This window comes from Ranitomeya variabilis, chromosome 1 (assembly GCF_051348905.1).
Source record: "Ranitomeya variabilis isolate aRanVar5 chromosome 1, aRanVar5.hap1, whole genome shotgun sequence".
Classification (NCBI taxonomy): domain Eukaryota; kingdom Metazoa; phylum Chordata; class Amphibia; order Anura; family Dendrobatidae; genus Ranitomeya; species Ranitomeya variabilis.
In genome coordinates, this window is record NC_135232.1 from 96228562 (window position 1) to 96252609 (window position 24048).

At 42.4% G+C, this 24048-nt stretch overlaps 1 protein-coding gene across 1 annotated transcript; it reads right to left on the reverse strand.

Annotated features, from left to right (window-relative positions):
• Window positions 1-1483: 1483 nt before the first annotated feature.
• On the reverse strand, window positions 1484-24048 carry LOC143806256 (protein sidekick-2-like). Its single transcript, XM_077286448.1, has 7 exons — window positions 23596-24048; window positions 19893-20012; window positions 14595-14747; window positions 6036-6182; window positions 4037-4133; window positions 3812-3893; window positions 1484-2155 (listed from the first exon to the last, which is right to left on the reverse strand). The coding sequence occupies exons 1-7, from the start codon at window positions 23807-23809 to the stop codon at window positions 1874-1876; spliced, it is 1095 nt and encodes a 364-aa protein (XP_077142563.1). The 5' UTR covers window positions 23810-24048; the 3' UTR covers window positions 1484-1873.

The window sequence follows — 24048 nt, forward strand, 5'->3', positions numbered from 1 at the left end:
CTCAATTGTTCACTCTGCCTCCGAAAGATCGCAGTAAGGCTCAGTTCACATTTATCCTGCGCTCTACGCTGAGCACTTACATTAAGGTTTCCGTGTAAATTTCTGAAATGTTATTTAGACAACACCGCTGATGGGAGACACTGTGGACGCCATTTGGCCTATAATCTGGTGTTGTCCGTCTTTTCAGTGGTGCACAAAAGTGTGGGCGACCACAGTTTTGTACACCTCTGAGATGACGTACAAGACTGAACAGAGGCCAAACAGAGTCCAGATTAATTCTGCTGCCTCATTATAGTGAATTATTCGATCAGAGTTTCATCTGAATCACATATTTCAGAGATGTAGATGGAACCCCGATGCGTTGTAAGTATTCAGCGTAGAGCATGAGATACATGTGAACCAAACCTTAAGAGTGATCCAAAAACTCACCTAACCTTGCTGGTCGCTGCTCTGCTCCAGGCTCCTCGTCTTTCTGCTCTATGCACTGTGACTGCTCAGGCAGAGGGTGCACACTAATCAAGTCATTGCGCCCTCTGACCTGAACGTCATAGTCAGAGGATGGAAGACACTGCAGCGCAGGGACAGGGAGAGGTGAGTATCGCAAGTACCGGGACCCAGAGCATGCGGCGGTGGGCCCTCGTGGGCGCCAAAACAGGCACCAGGCTCCCATAGCGCGTTGGCGTCTCCGACTGCCTGCTCAGGGCCCCTGTACTTGCCCAGTTGCGCCGTGTGCTGACGCCGGCTCTGGCTGTGAGACAGAATTTTGATTTAAAGAAGTTCCTGTACTGGTGCTGTTCCCGTGGTGACGGCGTGTCGTCTCACTGGGCTCCCATGCTGTTGTGACGCCGGAGCCCAATCAGCGCTGGCGTCACTGTCCCTGCCTCCTGTCGAATTGAACATGAAGAGGAAGTCAGTGATCAGCTGCAACCCGGACTTCCTCTAAATATTCTATTTGTCCAAAGGCAGCGACAGTGACGCCGATATCACAACAACCTCACGTGAGCCCCGGGACCGCAAATGCCGACACTGCGGGAACAGCACTGGCACGGGAGGGGAGTATAGGCTTTATTATTCTTTGGCGCAAAACATTTTGATCAAGAAGGGGTTGGCCTGGTAGTGGACAACCCCTTTAAATACTGTACACCTTTACATTGTGGAGTTCTCTCTTATATTTGTAGTGGTCCCATATATTCCTTTTATATCTTTATTAGTGATGAGCGAATATACTCGTTACTCGATATTTCCCGAGCATGCTTGGGTGACCTCCGGGTATTTTTTAGTGCTCGGAGATTTAGTTTTCCTCAGCTGAATGATTTACATCTCTTAGCCTGCTTGAGTACATGTGGGGATTCCCTAGCAACCAGACAACCCCCACATGTACTTATGCTGTCTAACAGATGTAAAACATTCAGCTGCGGCAATAAAAACTAAATCTCCGAGCACTAAAAAATACTCGGAGGACCCCCGAGCATGCTCAGGAAATCTCGAGTAACGAGTGTATTCGCTCATCACTAATCTTTATTTATCTCTTATTTGTATTTTTTTTCTAAATCAATTTTCCTTTTAGGTGATTTGACTATGCATACAGATGTTTAACTTGAAATACAGATTTCCATACCAAGAGAAAAATGCACAACTTCCATAGCTTGTACATTTTTGCTCAAATGTGACTTGCAACAAAATTAACTTTTTTTTTCCTGGTAGAAAAAAAACCCTCTTTCTTGAACTAAATCAAAGATTACATGGAAGACACATTGATGGGGAGAGGGGTCCTAGAACACAACAAATCTTCCCTACAACATAAAGCTGGAGTGCTTTACCAGCCCAACATCAAGGTATTTATGAGAAAGAAGTTCCTTGAGTCTAAGGTCGGCTACTTCTCTACTGCTGTAGGCTGTTGTTGAAGGTAGTTACTAGTTTCTGGCATCCTTTGGAATACTTTGAGTGCTGACATCATGTTTGTGTAATCATCAACTTTTGCTGCATAGGCATGAGATGTCTTGTGATGTTTAGAGGTTTTCAGCAAGACACTGTTCTTGGTTTCCCAGACACTTGTCTCTGCTGGCAGAGAAGCTGACTGCTGAGTCACCTCCACACCAAGCTGGTCAAAACAAGATTCCTCTTCATCAAATGATGACGACGCCAGGAACAAATTCTGAAAAGTTTAGAAACAAAATGGGGGACATTGATCAATGACAATGTGAAAGTGAAGTAAATGGGTTTCCACCAATTATTCAAATCCCCAGACCTATATGATATTCTACTTTAGCTGTTTTAAACCATGTCGCCAGTTATGTACTATGATGCATAGAGGCTGGAGAAGCTGAAGAATGAATCTGTCAGTCATCTCATTGTCACCGTAAGTTTGTAACATTTATCAACCTTTGCTTTCAACTTTCAGCTGGTTTAGGACCACACAAAAGTTCTACCAGTCATAAATCAACTTAGAAAATGGTCCAGGAGAAAGTAGATAAGAGCTCTATATCCTGCTATCAGTAGAGCTAACTTACAGATTCCTTGTTAAGGCACTCTGTTGTGTGCTATGTACTATGACACATAAAGGTTGTAAATGTCCAGAGTCCCTGCAGGCCATGGTAGCACATTTAGGCCACACAACTGTTCACAGTTGCACAAGTAACATGCAGCCTTGTGGTGTTGTGTAGAAAAATAGCTCCTGAGACACTGGAGAAACGGCTATACAATGGTGCCACGACCAAATCAATGCAATGCTGAGCTGTTTAGCTGGAATGAAGACTAGAGTGGTACAGCTTAGGCTACTTTCACACTAGCGTCGTTTTGCATACATCGCAATGCATCGTTTAGGAGAAAAAACGCATCCTGCAAAGTTGTTTGCAGGATGCGTTTTTTCCCCATAAACTAACATTAGCGACGCATTGCGACGTATGGCCACACGTCGCATCCGTCAGGCGACGGATGCGTCGTGTTTTGGCGGACCTTCAGCACAATGTAACCTTTTTTTGTGCGTCGTGTCTGCCATTTCCGACCATATATGCGCGGCCGGAACTCCGCCCCCTCCTCCCCGGACATTATAATGGGGCAGCGGATGCGTTGAAAAACTGCATCCGCTGCCCCTGTTGTGCTTTTATTTCACAGCATGCATCGGGCCGACGCATGGCGACGGCCCCGTACCGACGCTAGTGTGAAAGTAGCCTTACCCCACATTATGCCACACCATAATCCCGGGAGTAGGGCTGGTGTGATCATCAAGCACATCTGGGATGTCATTGGTCAGCAATTGCAAAAGAAGCTGGCATCAGCGGATTTTGATGAATCGTGTGCCTAAGTGTGTTCAATGTGGCAGAACATTCCTTAGACAGCCATTAATAACCTTATTGATAGCAGCCAAGATGTATAAGTGTGATGTTTGTGCACATGGCATTAGTCCTTAATATTCAATACAATGAGCTTCATTTTTAATTATTTGATATTAGTTTTTCAGTAACATGTCTATCAATCCTGCAATTTTCATAATTCGAAGACTTTTGCTTCTTAATGAGGAGTGCATATCAAACATAAATCTTCCCTTGAAGCAATGCTTACCTTGGTATTACACCATCAAGTAACTAATTTTTCCCGTGTTCTATACAAATCAAAATGTATTCCGAGATATAGAAAACTAGATTAGCGTGTCAGAGAATCTATAGGTGCACTATACAACTCCTAAATAATGGAGCTGTAATACGAGGCCTAAATGGGTCTCGCCTTTCTTATTACCGATTTAATGATATCTCAATGACTTGTGTAATAAGTAATGACATGTACCGTATATGCAACTTGCTTTTGTACGTACCTTTCTGCCAGGTGCTTCATTGATCTGGAAAATGTGGCTATGTTTTGGATTTGGAATTTCTTGAATATACCATTTATTTGCTCTGTGTAAAATTAAAGTGTAAGGATGACATTATTCCCACCAAGTAGCAAGTTTGAATATTGCAGATAAAGGGTTATTTACGGCAATTCTGAGCTTTAACCTTCATTGATTAAAGAATCGACATTGTAGCCATGGTGTATGTACCTGTGAACTGTGTAAGCGAAGCCTCGGACTAGTAGGACAATAGTGATGACTAGGCCAGCACAAGTAACAAATATAATGATTCGTAATTCGACAGCATCTGTTCAAAGAAAGAGAAAATAGAGGCGTCCAAGTATTACGTCTGTTTAGTGTTTCATCTAAATTACGCGTTGGGCTACAATTATTGCTGGTAAATCTGAAGCCAACAGGGACGGGCACTGATATTTAGTTGACATTGATCAATTTAAATCACCTGGGTAGTTGTGTTCTCTAAAGATTTCAACAGAAACTGTCCAGAATGTGAAAAAAGTAAATTGTGGCAGTGGTGAAACTTGGGCAAAATATTCAACAGAGCCTCCAATTATCACTAGTCTTTAATAGTATTGGCTGCCTCAGAAGGGCCAAAGGGACCTTTTGGGTCACCCTTGACTTTGGTGCGACTGCAACCCAGGTCCTCACTATAGTTATGTCCCTGAACTATGGTACTTTTTCATTATCCAGAAGCTGCTACTATTACAGCTTAAATGGGTTGTCTGGCCTTCTAATAAATGTCTGGTCAGTGTATGTGGCTGCAGACTTCTGAATCCTTTCAGCAAGGTGGAACACATACTGTCAGAATGAACCGTTATTGAGTGGAAACAGGCTGTCATGTCACCGCAAATATGTGACTTGCATGCATGCAGACACAGGCCGACTAGACGTGCTCATTCACTTGAATGGAGGGAAGCAAGGCACATCTAGTCTGAATGTGACCGGAAGTATGCAAATCGCATACTTGCAGTCCTGCTCTCTCCAGCAATGCTAGTGAATCTTGACAATGTTTGCACTTCGCGCTGTAAGGATTCAGAAGTCAGCAGTCACAGAGTGATTGCTGACTTTTCAGAAGACCTGACAACCAGTTCAATCTTCCATCGTACAGACTAACCATATGCTACTGCTTAGCCTTATGTGATAAAAGACTAAAGCATTACGTCCAGTTCACCGATGGCAGAACTGATACAAAGACTACCCAGAAGGATCCAGGCACACAGTTACCGTACTTTCATTATTGGCTGGAGATATGGGTAAATAAATTCAGTTAGTATGTATGATGATGATATCTTTGAAAAAGCAGAAATGTAATATTCCATAACGGCAGATAAAATCTGAGAAATACCAGCCTGACGTCAGAGATAGACTTCATCTTTAATTGCCAAACTGAATGATGAAGCTTTTGCATGATTCATACACATTTTCCCTTCTTTAGTAACACTAGAAAAGTTGTGGAAAATGTTGTTTTCTGCAATGATTGCACAATTATGTGCGGCAAGAGTTCCAACAAAAAGCCGAACTCTTTATTTCTCTGAGCTTTACGAGTCCCATGTAAAGTAAAGCGCATTTCTACAGATGTATCTGTTAAATAATAACTTGTCCCATAGATTTGACTATTTCATCAAGAAGAAATTGCCAATTCAGCAGACATCACTCCCAATAGCTACCAGTCCAAAAGGACACATTTAATTGAATATACAAATTTAAAGGGAACCTGATGGATATTTCATGCTGCCCAAACCATGGAGAGAATGAATTTGATGCAGGCTATGTTTTCTTCTAAAAAAAAATATTTCTCCATGTACATTCATATAGGGAAGGCCTGTCAGTCTAGGGCAATGTTTCCCAAACTCCAGTCCTCACGGACCCAACAGGTCATGTTTTCAGGATTTCCATACTGCTGCACAAGTGAAAGAACTGAAACTTCCATCTGTGCAATACTAAGGAAATCCTGAAAACATGACCTGTTGGGGTCCGGGAGGACTGAAGTCCTTGGGAAACACTGGTCTAGGGGAGCAGAGAGGGGAAAAGCTTCACTCTAGTCATCTGAGATTCATGATCATGCAGCCATCTATGTTTTTCATAGCCAGTGTCTGATTCTTGCTACCTTGGTCCGGGCAACGTGAATCTCATGTCAGGTTCTCATGACTAAATATACCACAAATATTGTGAAATGACAGATTGCTCGTACCATAGCTGAGAGTTTGTATGGTCTGAGGGGCACTGGGCGCTCCTGCACCTGTCACTGTCACTCCTGACACTGTCACTTCATATGTGTGCCCTCCTGTGAGCCCCTCAATCTGGTAATGTCTTTGGCTTGACGCATTCAGGAATGTATCTAGAAGGTAAACATATTGGAGAATTTACTATTAGAAGTAAAAATGGCTATACAGAATTTAAAAAAGCTGAAAGCAATATAAAAATTGCATTAAAAAACATTGGATATCTCCATTCCTGGATGAAAGGGACGGGAGAAACATGAACAGCAGATGATCCTGTAGAGTTCTAGTGACAGTAATCACTGCTGACTGAAGACGCTACCCAACTTCATGAATTGTGGTTTCTTCTCTAGTATGTTGATGCAAAGCTTGTGAAACTGACGTGTTGGTGATTGTGGTTCTGTAATAGTGTGGGGAATGTCTTCCCTGTCTCTGAACAGCACATTTACACCTATACTTATCCACTGATCCTTTTATGACTGCTGTTTGTCTGCACTTCATTCAGGATGGTTCTAGTAAATTAAATCGGAAGTTACCTTGAGTAAATTTGTGCGTGTAGCTTTTCCCACTATTTAGGGCTTTGGTGCAGACTACTTGAGCCGGATAGAGCAAAGTGTATTTGCACTGAAGAATATTTTCATTTTTTATTTATATTGAGGTGGGAGCAGAGGTAGGTTGCAAAATGAATAACCGAGTTGTAAAGTACCAGTGAGGTAATGGGGATGGACAGTCACATAACGACAGGCACGCATTATACTCAATTTGTGAATCCTGACTGAAGATAGTGAGAGTTGAGACGGAGTTGGAAACAGGCCCAGAAGCCAAAGGATCCTCTATATTCAGCTCTGTTACATACATACATGAACAAAATTATTGGTATCCTGTTAAATAAAAAATCCACAATGGTCACTGAAATAACCTAAAACTGCCAAAAGTACTGTGGTTTTCGGTTTATAGGATGCACTTTTTTCCCAAAAAAATTAGGGTAGGAATAATCCAAATGTAGCTTACCGGGGAGCACAACTGTGGTGGAGCAAAGTCAGAGGAGGCAGGGGCGGCGGGTCGCTGCTGCAGGAAGCTGGTGTCCGCAGTGGTGGAGCGACGCTGCGGGCCCCAGGAAGAGGGGGTGTTTGGTGGAGTCTTCTTACTTCCCATTGTTTTTACTGTGGTGGACTTCGGGAAAATGGCCGCTGGATGTGGTGCATGCGCGGAATGAGATCTCGGAAGCATCGCTCCACTCCTGCCAGCGCTGCCAGTTTCCTGCAGCAGTGACCCTGCCTCCTGTGAACCCGCTCCACCACAGCCGCCCACCCCCAGTAAGCTACTGTAAAAGCAGACTATAAGACGTAACACCATTTTGTTACCAAACATAGTTTTCCTATTTTCCTCCCCAAAATTTAGGGTATGTCTTATGGTCTGGTGCATCTTATAGGCCACAAAATACAGTACATTACAATCTAAATGTACTCAATATTGACTAATGAAAATCATGCATTGCTTTAAAATTGCAGTTCAAAATAAAAATAATACAAAAAAAATAATAAAATATGGCCTGGACAAACATGATGATATTTCGATAAAACATTGAAAATAATTGGACGATAGGGAGAGGTTAAACTAAGGTGTGTCTTGTAATTAGCTTTACAGGTGCCTACAAACTTGGAATCAGTCAGGCAGTCTGTGTATTTAAAGGGTGAAAAGTAGTCACTTTGCTGTTTGGTATCATAGTGTGTACCACACTGAAGATGGAACACAAAAAGCTAAGGAGATAAAGAAAATTTTAGATAATAGTGTTAACGGTTAAGACGATAATATCATCTCCAAACTATATGTTCCTGTGCCTACAGTTGCACATATTATTGAGACGTTTAAGATCTATGGAACTGTAGCCAACCTCCCTGGACGTGGCCGCAGGAGGAAAATTGATGACAAATGGAAGAGACAGATAATACAAATGGTAACCAAAGAGCCCAGAACAACGTCTAAGGCGATAACAGGTTAACGCCAAGGAAATTTAGCGTCGGATCGCACCATCCATCACTGTCCTGGCCAAAATGAATTGCTGGGAGAAGTACTAGAGCCATAGACAAACCCCAAGGGCACATGATAACCTAATTTACATATTAATAAAAGTCAAATTTCTCATCGTACAGCCCAGTAATAAGCGCCGTTAATAATTTTATGCTGCCCCGTCCTGGACTAGGTCTGCTTGCGCAGGGTTGGAGTAGCTGACCGGTTCCCTTTAAGTATGACTTACAATAAAGTTATATTGTGTTCCTGTGTTAGCTAGATGAATGATTGTCCCTCTGACACTTATAATGCTGAATTTCAGAGACTGGGAGTGTGACCTGCGTTATAAAGCCTCTTACCAATGTATCTGGTGTTTAATCAAACGTCTCTTCAATCAAAATAACCTGACAAATATTTTGTATAAAGAGAAGCAAAATGTTCATATGACAGACTACACGAGTAAAGGTACCTTCACACTAAACGACTTTGCAGCGATAACGACAGCGATCCGTGACGTTGCAGCGTCCTGGATAGCGATATCGTTGTGTTTGACACGCAGCAGCGATCTGGATCCCGCTGTGATATCTCTGGTCGTTGCTGAAAGTCCAGAACTTTATTTGGTCGTCAGATCGGCGTGTATCGTTGTGTTTGACAGCAAAAGCAACGATGCCAGCAATGTTTTACAATGGTAACCAGGGTAAATATTGGGTTACTAAGCGCAGGGCCGCGCTTAGTAACCCGATATTTACCCTGGTTACTATTGTAAAAGTAAAAAAAAAAACACTACATACTCACCCTCTGATGTCTGTCACGTCCCCCGGCGTCCGCGCTGCTGCTCAGAGCTTCCTGCACTGACTGTGTCAGTGCCGGCCGTAAAGCAAAGCACAGCGGTGACGTCACCGCTGTGCTTAGGGCCGGCGCTGACACAGTGCAGGGAAGCTGAAGGCGAGGGACGCGACAGACACCAGAATGTAAGTATGTAGTGTTTGGTTTTTTTTACATTTACACTGGTAACCAGGGTAAACATCGGGTTACTAAGCGCGGCCCTGCACTTAGTAACCCGATGTTTACCCTGGTTACCCGGGGACTTCGGCATTGTTGGTCGCTGGAGAGCTGTCTGTGTGACAGCTCTCCAGCGACCACACAGCGACGCTGCAGCGATCGGCATCGTCGATATCGCTGCATCGTCGGTTAGTGTGAAGGTACCTTAATAAAGGGAAAAAAAATATATGGGAGCCTAGAGAAATGTAGGAACCTACACTCAGGGTCATGAGGATGCAGCAATTACTGCTGTCTTTACTTTTCCGCTACTTTAATGCTAGCTTGTACAAATGTTGTAGATGGCAGCTGATAACAAAGCAGATAAAGAAATGTGTAACCGCAGTAAGGTATTGTTAATTATTCATTTCCTGTGCAGTGTCAGGTTTTCTGTTCTATAATGAAATACAAAATTGAATATAATCCAGAAAAAAAGAGCAATTCTTGTGTTAGAGGAACCATATTTTACCAATACAAATTAATCCAACTAGAGGAACTGCACAATGAAGAAAGAGCTCTGCATACAATGACGGCTCCTGGCACATTAACCCCCAGAACACTGCGAGCAAACATGATTGCAGTGTACCGGCAGCATAGGGAAGCATCGCGCAGGGAGAGGGCTTCCCTGAGACCCTCGGAACAACGCGATGTGATCGCATTCCGAGCATCACTGTCAGATCGCTGAGTGCTGTGCAAAGTGTCAGATCAGCGATCTGACACTATAGCATGATGTCCCACCCTGGGACAAAGTAAAATATATATATATTGTTCCAATAAATACATTAAAAAAAAGACAAAAAACAATGCTTTATCATCATACCGCCAAACAAAAAGTGGAATAACACGTGATCAAAAAGACGGATATAAATAAACATGGTACACGCTGAAAAAGTCATCTTGTCCCGCAAAAAACGAGCTGCCATAGAGCGTCATCAGCAAAAAAATTAAAAAGTTATAGCCCTCAGAATAAAGCGATGCAAAAATAATAATTTTTTCTATAAAATAGTTTTTATTGTATAAAAGTGCCAAAACATAATAAAATATAAATTAGGTATCGCTGTCATCGTACTGACCCGAAGAATAAAACTGCTTTATCAATTTTACCAAACGCGGAATGGTATAAATGCCCCCCCCCCAAAAAAAAAAAGTAATTCACGAATTGTGTTCATTCTGCTTAACAAAAATCGGAATGAAAAGCAGTCAAAAATGTCATGTGCCCAAAAATGGTACCAATAAAAATGTCAACTTGTCCCACAAAAAACAAGACCTCACATGACTCTGTGGACCAAAATATGATAAAATTATAGCTTTCAGAATGTGGTAACGCAAAAAATAAAATTTTTTGCAATCAAAAGCGTCTTTTAGTGTGTGACAGCTGCCAAAACATAAAAACCAGCTATAAAAACTCGCTATAAAAGTAAATCAAACCCCCCTTTATCACCGCCTTAGTTAGGGTAAAATAAAAAAATTCATTTTCATTTTCCCATTAGGGTTGGGGCTAAAGTTAGGGTTAGGGTTTGGAATATGTTTACGGTTGGGTTAGGGGTGTGTCAGGGTTAGGGGTATGGCTAGGGTTGGGATTAGGGTTAGGGGTGTGTTCGGGTTAGGAGTGTGGTTAGGTTTGGGATTAAGGTTAGGAGTGTGTTGGGGTTAGGGGTGTGGTTAGGGGTGTGTTGGGGTTAGGGTGGGAGTTAGAATTGGGAGGTTTACACTGTTTAGGCACACCAGGGGCTTTGCTAACGCAACATGATGTCCGATCTCAATCCATACAATTCTGCGTTGAAAAAGTAAAAAACGGTGCTCCTTCTGAGCTCTGCCGTGCGCCCAAACAGTGGTTTACCCCCACATATGGGGTATCAGCGTACTCAGGACAAATTGGACAACAACTTGTGGGGTCCAATTTCTCCTGTTACAATGGGAAAAATACAAAACTGGGGCCTAAAAAATCATTTTTGTGGAAAAAAAGATTTTTTTTATTTTCACGGCTCTGCGTTATAAACTTTAGTGAAACACTTGGGGGTTCAAAGTTCTCACAACACATCTAGATAAGTTCCTTGGGTGGTCTAGTTTCCAATATGGAATAAGGTTTCCATATTTCCAATAAGGTCACGTGGGGGGTTTCTACTGTTTAGGTACATCAGGGGCTCTGCAAACGTAACGTGACGCCCGCTGACCATTCCATCAAAGTCTGCATTCCAAAACGCCACTTCTTCCTTCCCTAGCTCTGCCATGCACCCAAAGAGTAGTTTTCTCCCACATATGGGGTAGCAGCAAAATTGGGGGCTAAAAGATCATTTTTGTGGAGAAAAATATGATTTTTTAATTTTCACGGCTCTACATTATAAACTTCTGTGAAACACTTGGGGGTTCAAAGTGCTCACCACACATCTAGATAAGTTCCTTAGGGGGTCTACTTTCCAAAATAGTGTCACTTTTGGGGGCCTTCCACTGTTTGGCACATCAGGGGCTCTCCAAATGAGACATGGTGTCCTATCTCAATTCCAGCCAATATTGCATTGAAAAGTCAAATGGCGCTCATTCGCTTCTGAGCTCTGCCATGCGCCCAAACAGTGGTTTACCCCCACATATGGGGTGTCAGCATACTCAGGACAAATTGCACAACAACGCTTGGGGTCCAATTTCTCCTGTTACCCTTGGGAAAATTAAAAATTGGGGGTGAAAAATCATTTTTGTGAAAAAAAATAAGATTTTTTATTTTTGCGGCTCTACATTATAAACTTCTGTGAAGCACTTGGGGGTTCAAAGTGCTCACCACACATCTAGATAAGTTCCTTAGGGGGTCTACTTTCCAAAATGGTGTCACTTTTGGGTGTTTCCACTGTTTAGGCACATCAGGGGCTCTCCAAACGCGACATGGCGTCTTATATCAATTCCAGTAAATTTTGCATTGAAAAGTCAAATGTCTCTCCTTCCCGTCCGAGCTCTGCCATGCGCCCAACAGTGGTTTACCCCCACATATGGGGTATCGGCGTACTCCGGACAAATTGCACAGCAACATTTGGGGTCCAATTTCTCCTGTTACCCTTGGGAAAATAAAACAAATTGGATCTGAAGTTAATTTTTTGTGAAAAAAAGTTAAATGTTCATTTTTTTTAAACATTCCAAACATTCCTGTGAAACACCTGAAGGGTTAACAAACTTCTTGAATGTGGTTTTGAGCACCTGGAGGGGTGCAGTTTTTAGAATGGTGTCACACTTGGGTATTTTCTATCACATAGACCCCTCAAAGTTACTTCAAATGTGATGTGGTCCCTAAAAAAATGTGTTGCACAAATGAGAAATTGCTGGTCAAATTTTAACCTTTATAACTCCCTAACAAAAAAAAATTTGGTTCCAAAATTGTGCTGATGTAAAGTAGACATGTGGGAAATGTTACTTATTAAGTATTTTGTGTGACATATCTCTGTGATTTAAGGGCATAAGAATTAAAAGTGAGAATTGCGAAATGTTCGCCAAATTTTCGTTTTTTTCACGAAAACTCAAGTATTGTCAAGGAAATTTTACCACTATCATGAAGTACAATATGTTATGAGAAAACAATCAGAATCACCGGGATCTGTGCAAGCATTCCAGAGTTATAACCTCATAAAGGGACAGTGGCCAGAATTGTAAAAATTGGCCCGGTCATTAACGTGCAAACCACCCTTGGGGGTAAAAGGGTTAAAGATGTGTGAATTTGATTGGGTCCCTGCTTATTCGGCAAGCTATAGCGCTTACCAAATAAGCTTACAGAGGGAACCCGGCTTCATGGATTGCTCCGGCCAATCAGCTGTTCGACTGCGCTCCGACTGCCGCATACCTTCTTTTATATACTGTTCTATATGTTATTGTGTGTTCGTGGTTCAACAAAGTATTGCCACTAGAAATGAGTGAATTTGATTGGGTCCCTGCTTATTTGGCAAGCTATAGTACTTACCGAATAAGCTGCAGAGGGATCGCAGCTTCATGGATTGCGCCGGCTAATCAACTGTCTGGTGCCGCAGCCGCATGTGTCGGTCCTGTGTGACAAAGAAGTAGAAAAGACAGCGCCTAAAACGTTGCCACAGGAGGCGGAATAAAATGTGATTTTTTTTTCACCAACGTGTGAGGCGCTGTCTTTTCTACTACTTTGTATGGACTTTTTTCCGGGATGAACTCCCTGGTTGTGACATGAGTCCTAAATAGTGTCCTGTAGGGCCCTGGCTATATGAGGTGCGGTTTAACTTAGAATTTTTATTTGGTGCTGTGTGACAGTCCCGACACATGCATGGAGAGCCTGTTTGTTAAGCTATCATGCTCTGATTAAGAGCGGTGTAGCCCTCGAAACGCTTTGGTTTTTTGTATCTCACTGTATGTGTTTTGTCACTTTTTAATGGATCTTAAATGAAACAACTTTTAATATTACGGATGGATATGCAAAATTTATTTTTCTACTGCCTATATGTCTGGTATAATTAAGATTAAATGCTATCATCACTTGCTCTCCCATTTTAATTAGCCAGATGTGATAGGATTTTGATTATCTTTCTCCTGGTCCTTTTTCCCAAAGCTGAGCTGGTTGGGTTGGACATAGTGTCGTCTGAACACTGCTGTGTTTGCTTCACCTATCGTCTGCTGGACGGTCTATATTTCCCACTGGATGTGAAGCACTTGGATGGTGTCTATGAACATCAGTCCCCTGCAACTCCCCCAGATCTATCAGGCTGAGTAGTTTCCCACCGCTGCCAAGTGTGGAGAAATGGGGAGTCAGTGGGTGCTCTTGTCTGCTGGTCCGAGACTATGGATCAGGGCTCATCTCACTGAATGCCCGTGCTCCTTCTCATGGGCAGAATACTACTCAGACAACACAGGGTGAGGGTAAAACAGTGTGGCAATACTTTATTGAACCACCAGAAGACAATAACATAGTACAGTCCCAGTAAAATATCCAAGATGGTGCAAAATTACAAAGTCTCACCCTTCTGCTGACTCGCTGGGATGAGAGCAGCAGCAGCTTCGTGGCTTCCAGAGCCAACTACTCCCACCAGTGGCCACACGCTTTTGATGGTCACCCACAGAGTGGAGGTAACAACAAGCCTAGAAAGCTGCCAGTCCATTGAGGTACATGGCAAGGTGACCTGATTGACCCAACCTGGATTCTCCAAACGTCTTTGAGGGTTCAGTTATGGTCAATAGAGCAGCTCTGTATTCCTTCAGTTGGAGGTATGATGCCGTGGCTACTGTCATGTAGAGTTTCACAAAACAGAGATAGATCCTCACAAAAGGTAAACAGTCATTCAACAAACATCAATTCAATTGACAATAAGAGTCAAGGTTTAGTCTCATGTCATGAACAATAGCTCATGTCCCTGGACCTACTGAAATACTACATCTAGATACTTAAAAATGAATGCTGTGTTGTCACACCAACAAATTTTGATTTTTGTTTATAAATTTGCAATCAGGTGTACAGACAGGATAGGATATTGTTTTACAAGACATACCTATTCTGCTGTTTCCTAAAATATCATCAAAGGAAATTCTGTAGCCTAATAAAAAGCCCTGGCAGTCATCTTCAGGGATCTCCCCCCACACAACAACAGCTGAGGTCTTGGTGACATTTTTCACAGTGACATTACATGGACCTGTTCTTGGAACTGTAAAAAAGCGACCAAAAATGTCTGTTAGTAATGAGATAATGCAGATAAAAATGAAAACAATAAAAATGTTGAAAAGGCCATTAACAGTTTTGTGTCTCATCTATATAATTAATTTGAGGCTAAATGTCAAGATCTAGCTAGAGGTTGCTAGTAGCATTTAAAGGGATTTTCCTGTCTAAACATACATTTCTGCAGTCTATACCATACTGGCAATAAGGTTAGCAATATCTGTTCATGGAATGGTTTTCCTTGTTCTTACTGGAATGTGCACCTTGTAGATTCAGATAGAAGGCAGCAAAACCTTTGCATTCACTCTGGGGTCCAACTCATCCCAAACCGTCTCAATTGAGTTGAGGTTGAGTGATTGTGGAGGCCATGTCATTTGACACAGCACTCCATCCCTCTCCTTGGTCTTACATAGCTTGGAGCTGTGTATTGAGTCTTTGTCCTGTTGCAACACAAATGATTGTCCCTCCAGGTGTAAACCAGGTGGGGTGTCGTGTAGCGGCAGAGTGCTGTGGTCTACATGTTGGACAAGTGTGCCTTGAATGTTGAACAAATCAACAACATTGTCACCAGCAAAACACCTCCACAACTTCGCACCTCCCTCTCCATGCTTCATGGGGAAGTACAGTACATGAAGATATCATCCACTCATTTTTTTCTGCATCTCACAATGATATGGCAGCTGGTACCACAAATCTACAATTTTGACTCCTGAGACAACAGTACAGATTTCCACTAATCTAATGTCCAGTTGCTTGGCCTAAACTAGTGTCTTCCTGTTTGTGGGCTTCAGTAGTCACTTCTTTGCAGTAATTTGACCATAAAGGCTTTTCAAAGTCTCCTCTGGACAGTTAATGTTGACATCTGCTACTTGATGTCTGTGCATCATTTATGAGTGCTGTTATGTGAGGTGCTGGAAATTTTCAGTTTCTGAGGTTGATTACTCTGATGAACTTGTTCTGCAGCAGAGATAGTTATTAGTTTTCCTTTCTTGGGGTGATCCTCATGAGATCCTCAGTTTTATCACACTGATTGATGGTTTTCATGACTTCACTTGAAGATATATTCAAAGATCTAGGAATTGTTCAAATTAATTGACCATCATGTCTTAAAGTAATGATAGACTCTCATTTCTCTTAGTTGAGTGGTTCTTGCCATATTTTGGCTTAAGGCCCCGTCACACTAAGCGAGGTCGCTAGCGAGATCGCTGCTGAGTCACAAGTTTTGTGACGCAACAGCGACCTCAGTAGCGATCTCGCTATGTTTGACACGTAGCAGCGACCAGGCCCCTGCTGTGAGATCGCTGGTCGTGTCGGAATGGCCTGGACCTTTTTTTGATCGTTGAGGTCCCGCTGGGTAGCACACATCGCTGTGTTTGACACCTTACCAACGACCTCGTTGACTACAACGTCACACAGGACGTCCCTCATCGAGGTCTGCCATGTGACAGGGTCACAACGACCAACGACATCGTTGCACAGGTCGCTACAGGTCGCCGCATCGCTGCTGCGTCGTTGGGAAGATCTCACTGTTTGACATCTCACCAGCGACCACATAGCGACGCAGCAACGATCCCTGACAGGTCGTATCGTTGTCGGGATCGCTTTTGCGTCGCTAAGTGTGACGGGGACTTTAGAAGAGTTTTGGACTAGAGCTCAGCACTGTATGGAACTTTGTAATAACCCTGCCTCTGCGAAACAAACCCGATGACACTTTCTGAAGGCCGGTGATTCTACAAATGAACTGTTGACAAAGCTTATTTGTTCAGTGGAAGTAATTTCTGGTAACTACTCAAAGGAGCAGATTGAGGGAATGCCAAGGGAGGGTGTAAATCTGTGATGAGACTATGAGTGGGGGTACTTTGAGGAATCTAAGGTTTAACACTGCTTTGTTTCACACATTTTTCTTTAGTCCTTGTTTCCACTATATATTGCATCATGGTTTTGATGTCTTCAGTCTGAATCTACAATGTGAAAATTCCAATTAGAAGGAAAGCCATTATATGAAAAGTTGTGTCCAAACTCTTGACTGGTACCGTATGTGACTGCAGATTGCCAAATACTGATAGTGTGAAACAGGCTTCCCCTCCATTTGCAGCTTGAGTTGGGGTCACTTGACTACAAGTATGTGATTGGCAGTCACGTGCCATTTGGCTTCTTTCAATAGAATATTGAGAAACGTAGATTGGAAGCTAGTCAATCTGTGAAAGTGAAAGTATGCAAATCATAAACTGCCAGGCACATTACTGCCTGCTCGAGCTTGAAATAGAGGAGATGTCTGACAATGTGCACTTTCCACACTGTCACAATTCAGCAATCTGCAATGACACAGCAGCTTCAGTCAAAACAACTTCAGGCCACATGCTGCTTGTGCTACCGAGAGCAGCCTGTATTTATTTTACTCTCTTATATAGCGTCATTAATTCGGCAGCACTTTACAGACATTATCGTCACTGTCCCCATTATGGTGCACAATCTACATTCCCTATCAGTATGTCTTTGGAGTGTGAAAACCAGATTACCCGGAGGAAACCCACGCTAACACGGGGAGAACATACAAACTCCTTGCAGATGTTGTCCTTGGTGGGGCTGTGGGACCTAAATGTTCTACCATGGCCTGCAGTGTCTCCAGACTTGTTTCCCATTGTGCACCTCTGGGATGTCATTGATTTGTTATCGCAAAGGGAGCTGCCAGCAGCAAATCTTGATGATTTCCATGCTCAAGTGCAGTCAGCGTGGCAGAATGTTCCTCAGACAACCATTAATAACCTCGTTGATAGCAGCCAAGGCCTAAAAGTGTGGGGATTTCTGCATGTGCAACTCATACTTAAAACTGAATAAATTGAGAGTTTTAGAAAATATTGTTTCTATATTTTCAAAATTTGCATATCATTAACATGTCTATTGTTGTGTGATTTCCATAATTTCGTAAATTTTTCCTTCTTGGTGCTTCAATTTCAATGATAAGGAATGTAATTTCTACAATGCAGTAAAGACTTTGCAATTTTCTCAGCAATCACAACTTTATACTATATGTTTTTAGTAATAAATGTTTGCATTGACTGAATGTTAGAGATGACTATCAGATTTACAGGACCATAGTGCAGCATTCACATAGGTATTCCACAGCAGGCAGAACAAGGTCCTGAAAATGTCCTCGTAATTTGTATGCTGGCATCTAGGCACCTCTGGCACTTACAAGGTCCACGTGATGTCATTGCATCTTTTTCTTGAAGTCATTGTACACTGTGTTCCAAATTATTATGCAAATGATATTTTTCTCGGATTTTCCTAAATGGCCTGTGCAAATGACAGTCAGTCTAATGTAAGTCATCACCCATTAGATTATACATCAAATTTTATTGAAGAAACCTCCCAATGATAACAGTATAATCTCCAAAATGAATAAAAACTCAAAATGCACTGTTCCAAATTATTAGGCACCAGCTGCATCAAATAACTGTTTGCTGGTTTGTAATGGTATTTGGGCAGCTGCTCTCTTTAATCCAATGAATTTGTCTGGCAGAAACCTTCCTCATTATGCCTTTATCTGCATGAACTCTCTCTGTGCTCTTTTTCAGTCACAAATCTCTTCACAGTATGATGATCACTCTTAAGTTTTCGTGAAATATCTAATGTTTTCATACCTTGTCCAAGGCATTGCACTGCTTAACGCTTTTCAGCAGCAGAGAGATCCTTTTTATTTCCCATATTGCTTGAAACCTGTGGCCTGCTCAATAATGTGGAACATCATTTTTAAGTACCGTATTTTTCGCTTTGTAAGACGCACTTTATTTCCCCCAAATTTGGGGGGGAAATGGGGGAGCATCTTACAAAGCAAATATAACGCTTACCGTTACAGGCTGGGATGACGGGGTGTCCGCTGCCGCAGTTGTACGCCGCTGCTGCCATCCGCCGCTACCCAGGGTGATGCTGGAGTCTTCGGTGCTGCGGGGGGCTCTGCCGACATTTTGTGAAAGGCCAGAGCCCCCCAGCAGTTCGTCCATGCTTATCTGTGCGACGGACTCCGGGAAAATGGCCACCAGAATCTCGGGAGATGAGATTTCAGCGCTGAGATCTCATCTCTCAAAATCTTGGTCCCAAGATCTCCATCTGCGCATGCGCCGCCTCTCGGCGGCCATTTTCACGAAGTCCACTGCACAGCAAAGCATGGACGAACTTCTGGGGGGCTCTGGCCTTTCCCAAAATGTCGGCAGAGCCCTCTGCAGCACCGGAGACATCCCCCCCAGCACCAGAGACACCCTTGCAGCAACGGGGGGCAACCCTGCAGCAACGCTCCACTCCTGCCTCCTCCAGCAGCGACCCTGGGACCCTGATCCACCGCAGCCACAACCCTCGGTAAGCAATAAGATGCATGGATTATAAGAAGCACCACCAATTTATTAAAAAAAGTTTTTTTCTATTTTTCTCCTCAAAATTTGGGGTGCGTCTTATAATTCGGAGCGTCTTACAATGTGAAAAATACGGTAGTTTTCCTTTAATTAGAATCACCTGGAAAACTAATTATCACATGTGTTTAAGATTGATTTCAGTGATCCATTGAGCCCTGAGACACAATACCATCCACGAGTTTATTTGAAAAACAAAACAATTAAATCTTTATGACACTTAAATCCAATTTGCATAATAATTTGTAACACGGTGTAAATACCAGAGGAGCACAGGATGTAGGTATTCAGGTGCCAACTGAAGAATTTCGCCGAGCCCTGGTGTGACTGCCATGGAGTACCAATGTGGATGATGAGCCAGGGTTCTGTACAACTTTGTGCTTATCACTAGTATCAATGAATGTAATATATAGCCAGAAATATGTTCATTAACCCGGAGTCTTGTCTTACTGGAAAAATGAAGGTTTATGTTCAATGTACAAAATTTTTGGAGACATGTTGGAAAATCCCCTGAGTGTTTAGAACCATATGAATAATTTTTGTACATCCTACTATATAGGCTATTCTTGGCACAATCATTGTACCCGACAGTAGGGTCATCCCATGTCTTCTACCCTAGATTGTAATGTCCCCCTGGCCATATTTCAAGCTGATTTTTCACTTCTGTTCTTATTACGTTTGAGGACATGACATTCTTTATGCTTTGAGTGATTTCATGATGTCCGTACCTCCTTCTTCTGTATATGTATAAGTCAGTCCATAGGTTGTTTCTTCAGTTGAATCCTTACATTGACAATGGTCATACAATACAATCATGATCATGTAACGTTTCATTGCTACAAATGGCCCTGGAAATAAATAGAACACCAGAACCAGATTAATTAATATGGTGCATTTTTTTAAAGGAATCTGTCAGTAGGTTTTTGCTATGTCATCTATAGAGGCAGAGACCCTAATTCCAGAGATGTGTCACCTACTGGTCTACTTTCTGCAGCTCTAGCAGTTCTCTAAGTGCTGAGCTCTGTATAACCCCGCCCACACCACTGATTGGTGGCTTAGTATGTACATTGTACTTTGACAGAAAGTTGCTTATCAGTGGTGGGGCGGGGTTACACACAGCAGCAGGACTACATGGCACGAGACATCTTGTCCTATAGTGATAATATCCTGCTGATAAAACACTGATTTTAATGAAACAACAACGCATTCCAATGAGTGATACATCACTGCAATCAGGGTCTCTGCCCCTACATCATGCTGCTGTCAGATTAAAGAAGCACTCCCATCTATATTTTTTTAATAAATGTGTATATATGCTTGTAATATAGTGTAAGTGTATTATTATAGTCACCTACCTCCGGTGTCCAGCACCATTCTTCTTTGCTTATCAGTGTGTAATTCTGGCTACCCGGCTCACTCTGTGCTTTATGTGTGAGTCGGAAGTCTTTTTTTTTACAATAAAAGTCCACGAAGCCTTGTTCTGACGCTCCATAGGCTTACATTGTAAAAGCCACTTCAGGATCGTCACTAAGAATCAGAGCAGTGCTGGACACTGGAGAAATCAGCGGTAGGCGAGTGTATTAATATACAGACATGCACATATCATAAAAAACATGGAAGTGTTTCTTTGAAACGCAATACCCTGCTGACCCACTTTAGGTACTTTATGCTTGTCAAATAAGAACAATGAAAAAATCAGAAATTTAGAGAATACCTCTGAGCCGAGATCTGATGCATATGCTTTTTATGCATCAAAGTGGTGGTCAACTTTCAACAAAGTGGACCCTTAATTCTAAAATACCCCAAATCACTCAAAAGGTACTCACTCTCCCCGGGTCCAGTGCCGTCTCCCTGCCGCTGAGCCAGTTTCAGTGTTTTTGCTGCAGTGGTGACGTTATATCAACAACGCTCGTCGACGCTTCAGCTAATCAATGAGCTCAACGACTGTGCCCAAGTTAGGCTACGTTCACATTTGCGTTGTTGGGCGTTGCGTCGGCAACGCATGCAAAACGCATTGTTTTGTGACGCATGCGTCCATTTTTGGCATGATTTTTGGCGCAAAAAAACTGCATCATGCAGCGTCCTCTGCGCCCTGACGCTTGCGCCAAAAATGACGCATGTGTCACAAAACGCAAGACAACGCATGTCCATGCGCCCCCATGTTAAATATAGGGGCGCATGACGCATGCGTCGCTATGCATCGCCGAACCTGCGCCCGACGCAACGCAAATGTGAACGTAGCCTTAACGACATGCGAGTACTTGCTGCTGCTTAGTTTGTTATTTTGGATATTGTAGAGTTTGGAACTCACTTTCCTGAAAGTAGACAACCCCTTTAAGCTCATTTGCGCCCTCTATTGGTGATTGCAGGAAGCTGGATTTTCTGATTTCATGCTCCTAATTTGATATTCCCTCTCACAGTCACCACTTCATTCCAGTGATCTCTGGCTGTTGCCGGGACTGGATCTCTACCAAACTCACATCGATGGCATATCCTAGAGATATACTACTAATACAATATCTATCCCGAGACTACACCCTGGACAGATTATGAACCAGATTAGGGAACTATGATTTTCATCATATTTAGAAAAAAAACAAAATCGATTTCAAAGGCGAACACTCGCGCTGAACTGATATTTTGGACAATATCGTTTAATTGTTTCTTTACCACATAGAAAACCAACGGCTGATAAACCCATTAATATTTCCTATGTACAGTACAGACCAAAAGTTTGGACACACCTTCTGATTTAAAGATTTTTCTGTGTTTTCATGAACATGAAAATTGTACATTCACACTGAAGGCATCAAAATTATGAATTAACACATGTGGAATTATATACTTAACAAAAAGTGTGAAACAACTGAAAATATGTCTTATATTCTAGGTTCTTCAAAGTAGCCACCTTTTGCTTTGCACACTCTTGGCATTCTCTTGATGAGCTTCAAGAGGTAGTCACTGGGAATGGTTTTCACTTCACAGGTGTGCCCTGTCAGGTTTAATAAGTGGGATTTCTTGCCTTATAAATGGGGTCAGTTGTGTTGTGAAGAAGTCTGGTGGATACACAACTGATAGTCCTACTGAATAGACTGTTAGCTGCTTTTTTCTTGCCATAATACAAATCCTAAGTAAAGAAAAACGAGTGGCCATTATTACTTTCAGAAATGAAGGTCAGTCAGTCCAAAAAATTGGGAAAACTTTGAAAGTGTCCTCATGTGCAGTGGCAAAAACCAGCAAGCGCTACAAAGAAACTGGCTCACATAAGGACTGCCCCAGGAAAGGAAGACCAAGAGTCACCTCTGCTTCTGAGGATGAGTTTATCCGAGTCACCAGCCTCAGAAATCGCAGGTTAACAGCAGCTCAGATTAGAGACCATGTCAATGCCACACAGAGTTCTAGCAGCAGACAATCTCTACAACAACTGTTAAGAGGAGACTTTTGCAGCAGGCCTTCATGGTAAAATAGCTGCTAGGAAACCACTGCTAAGGACAGGCAACAAGCAGAAGAGACTTTTTTGGGCTAAAGAACACAAGGAATGGACATTAGACCAGTGGAAATCTGTGCTTTGGTCTGATGACTACAAATTTGAGATCTTTGGTTCCAACCACCGTTTCTTTGTGCGACGCAGAAAAGGTGAACGGATGGACTCTACATGCCTGGTTCCCACCGTGAAGCATGGAGGAGGAGGTGTGATGGTGTGGGGTGCTTTGCTGGTGACACTGTTGGGGATTTATTCAAAATTGAAGGCATACTGAACCAGCATGGCTACCACAGCATCTTGCAGCGGCATGCTATTCCATCTGGTTTGCACTTGGACCATCATTTATTTTTCAACAGGACAATGACCCCAAACACACCTCCAGGCTGTGTAAGGGATATTTGACCAAGAAGGAGAGTGATGGGGTGCTACGTCAGATGACCTGGCCTCCACAGTCACCAGACCTGAACCCAATCGAGATGGTTTGGGGTGAGCTGGTCCGCAGAGTGAAGGCAAAAGTGCCAACAAGTGCTAAGCATCTCTGGGAACTCCTTCAAGATTGTTGGAAGACCGTTTCCGGTGACCACTTCTTGAAGCTCACAAAGAGAATGCCAAGAGTGTGCAAAGCAGTCATCACAGCAAAAGGTGGCTACTTTGAAGAACCTAGAATATAAGACATATTTTCAGATGTTTCACACTTTTTTGTTAAGTACATAATTCCACATGTGTTAATTCATAGTTTTGATGCCTTCAGTGTGAATGTACAATTTTCATAGTCATGAAAATACAGAAAAATCTTAAAATGAGACGGTGTGTCCAAACTTTTGGTCTGTACTGTACATAGGACATTGTGGTGCATACAAAGCTCATGTTTTCGAAATGTCAGTATAGGTTTGTAACAATAATTGGGACAAAGTACTCAGAAAAAATGGAAGAAAAACAGGTATTACCTGGAATGGAATAATTTTCTATTTTGTCCATGATGATTTTTGATTCCATTTGCAAGTAGCTTGTGCCCCAGTTTATAACAACAAAATCACATTCAAACAATGGACTCCAACTGAGGAATATTGTGTTGTTTTCATAAGTAGCAATTATCTTCCCCGGGAACTCTACAAGAACAAAGCATCTGAAAAGTAGGCATCCAGTATAATGTACGGTCATTATTGTATATCCTGACACTAAGAATACAAGATGCAAATGTGAGTCTATAATGCACTGTTTAAAGGGGCCATTTTGGTGATTTTTGGCCACTCATTTGACTAGTGAGAGGAGGAACAGTCAAGAAACCCATAGACTTCCCTTGCTCTATGAAGATCCTGGCATCCTGTCTCCTGTGACAGCTATTGTATGTCTTGTATGTGTCGGTACTACCCTTATGCGTTATTAAGATTGCTGCTCAA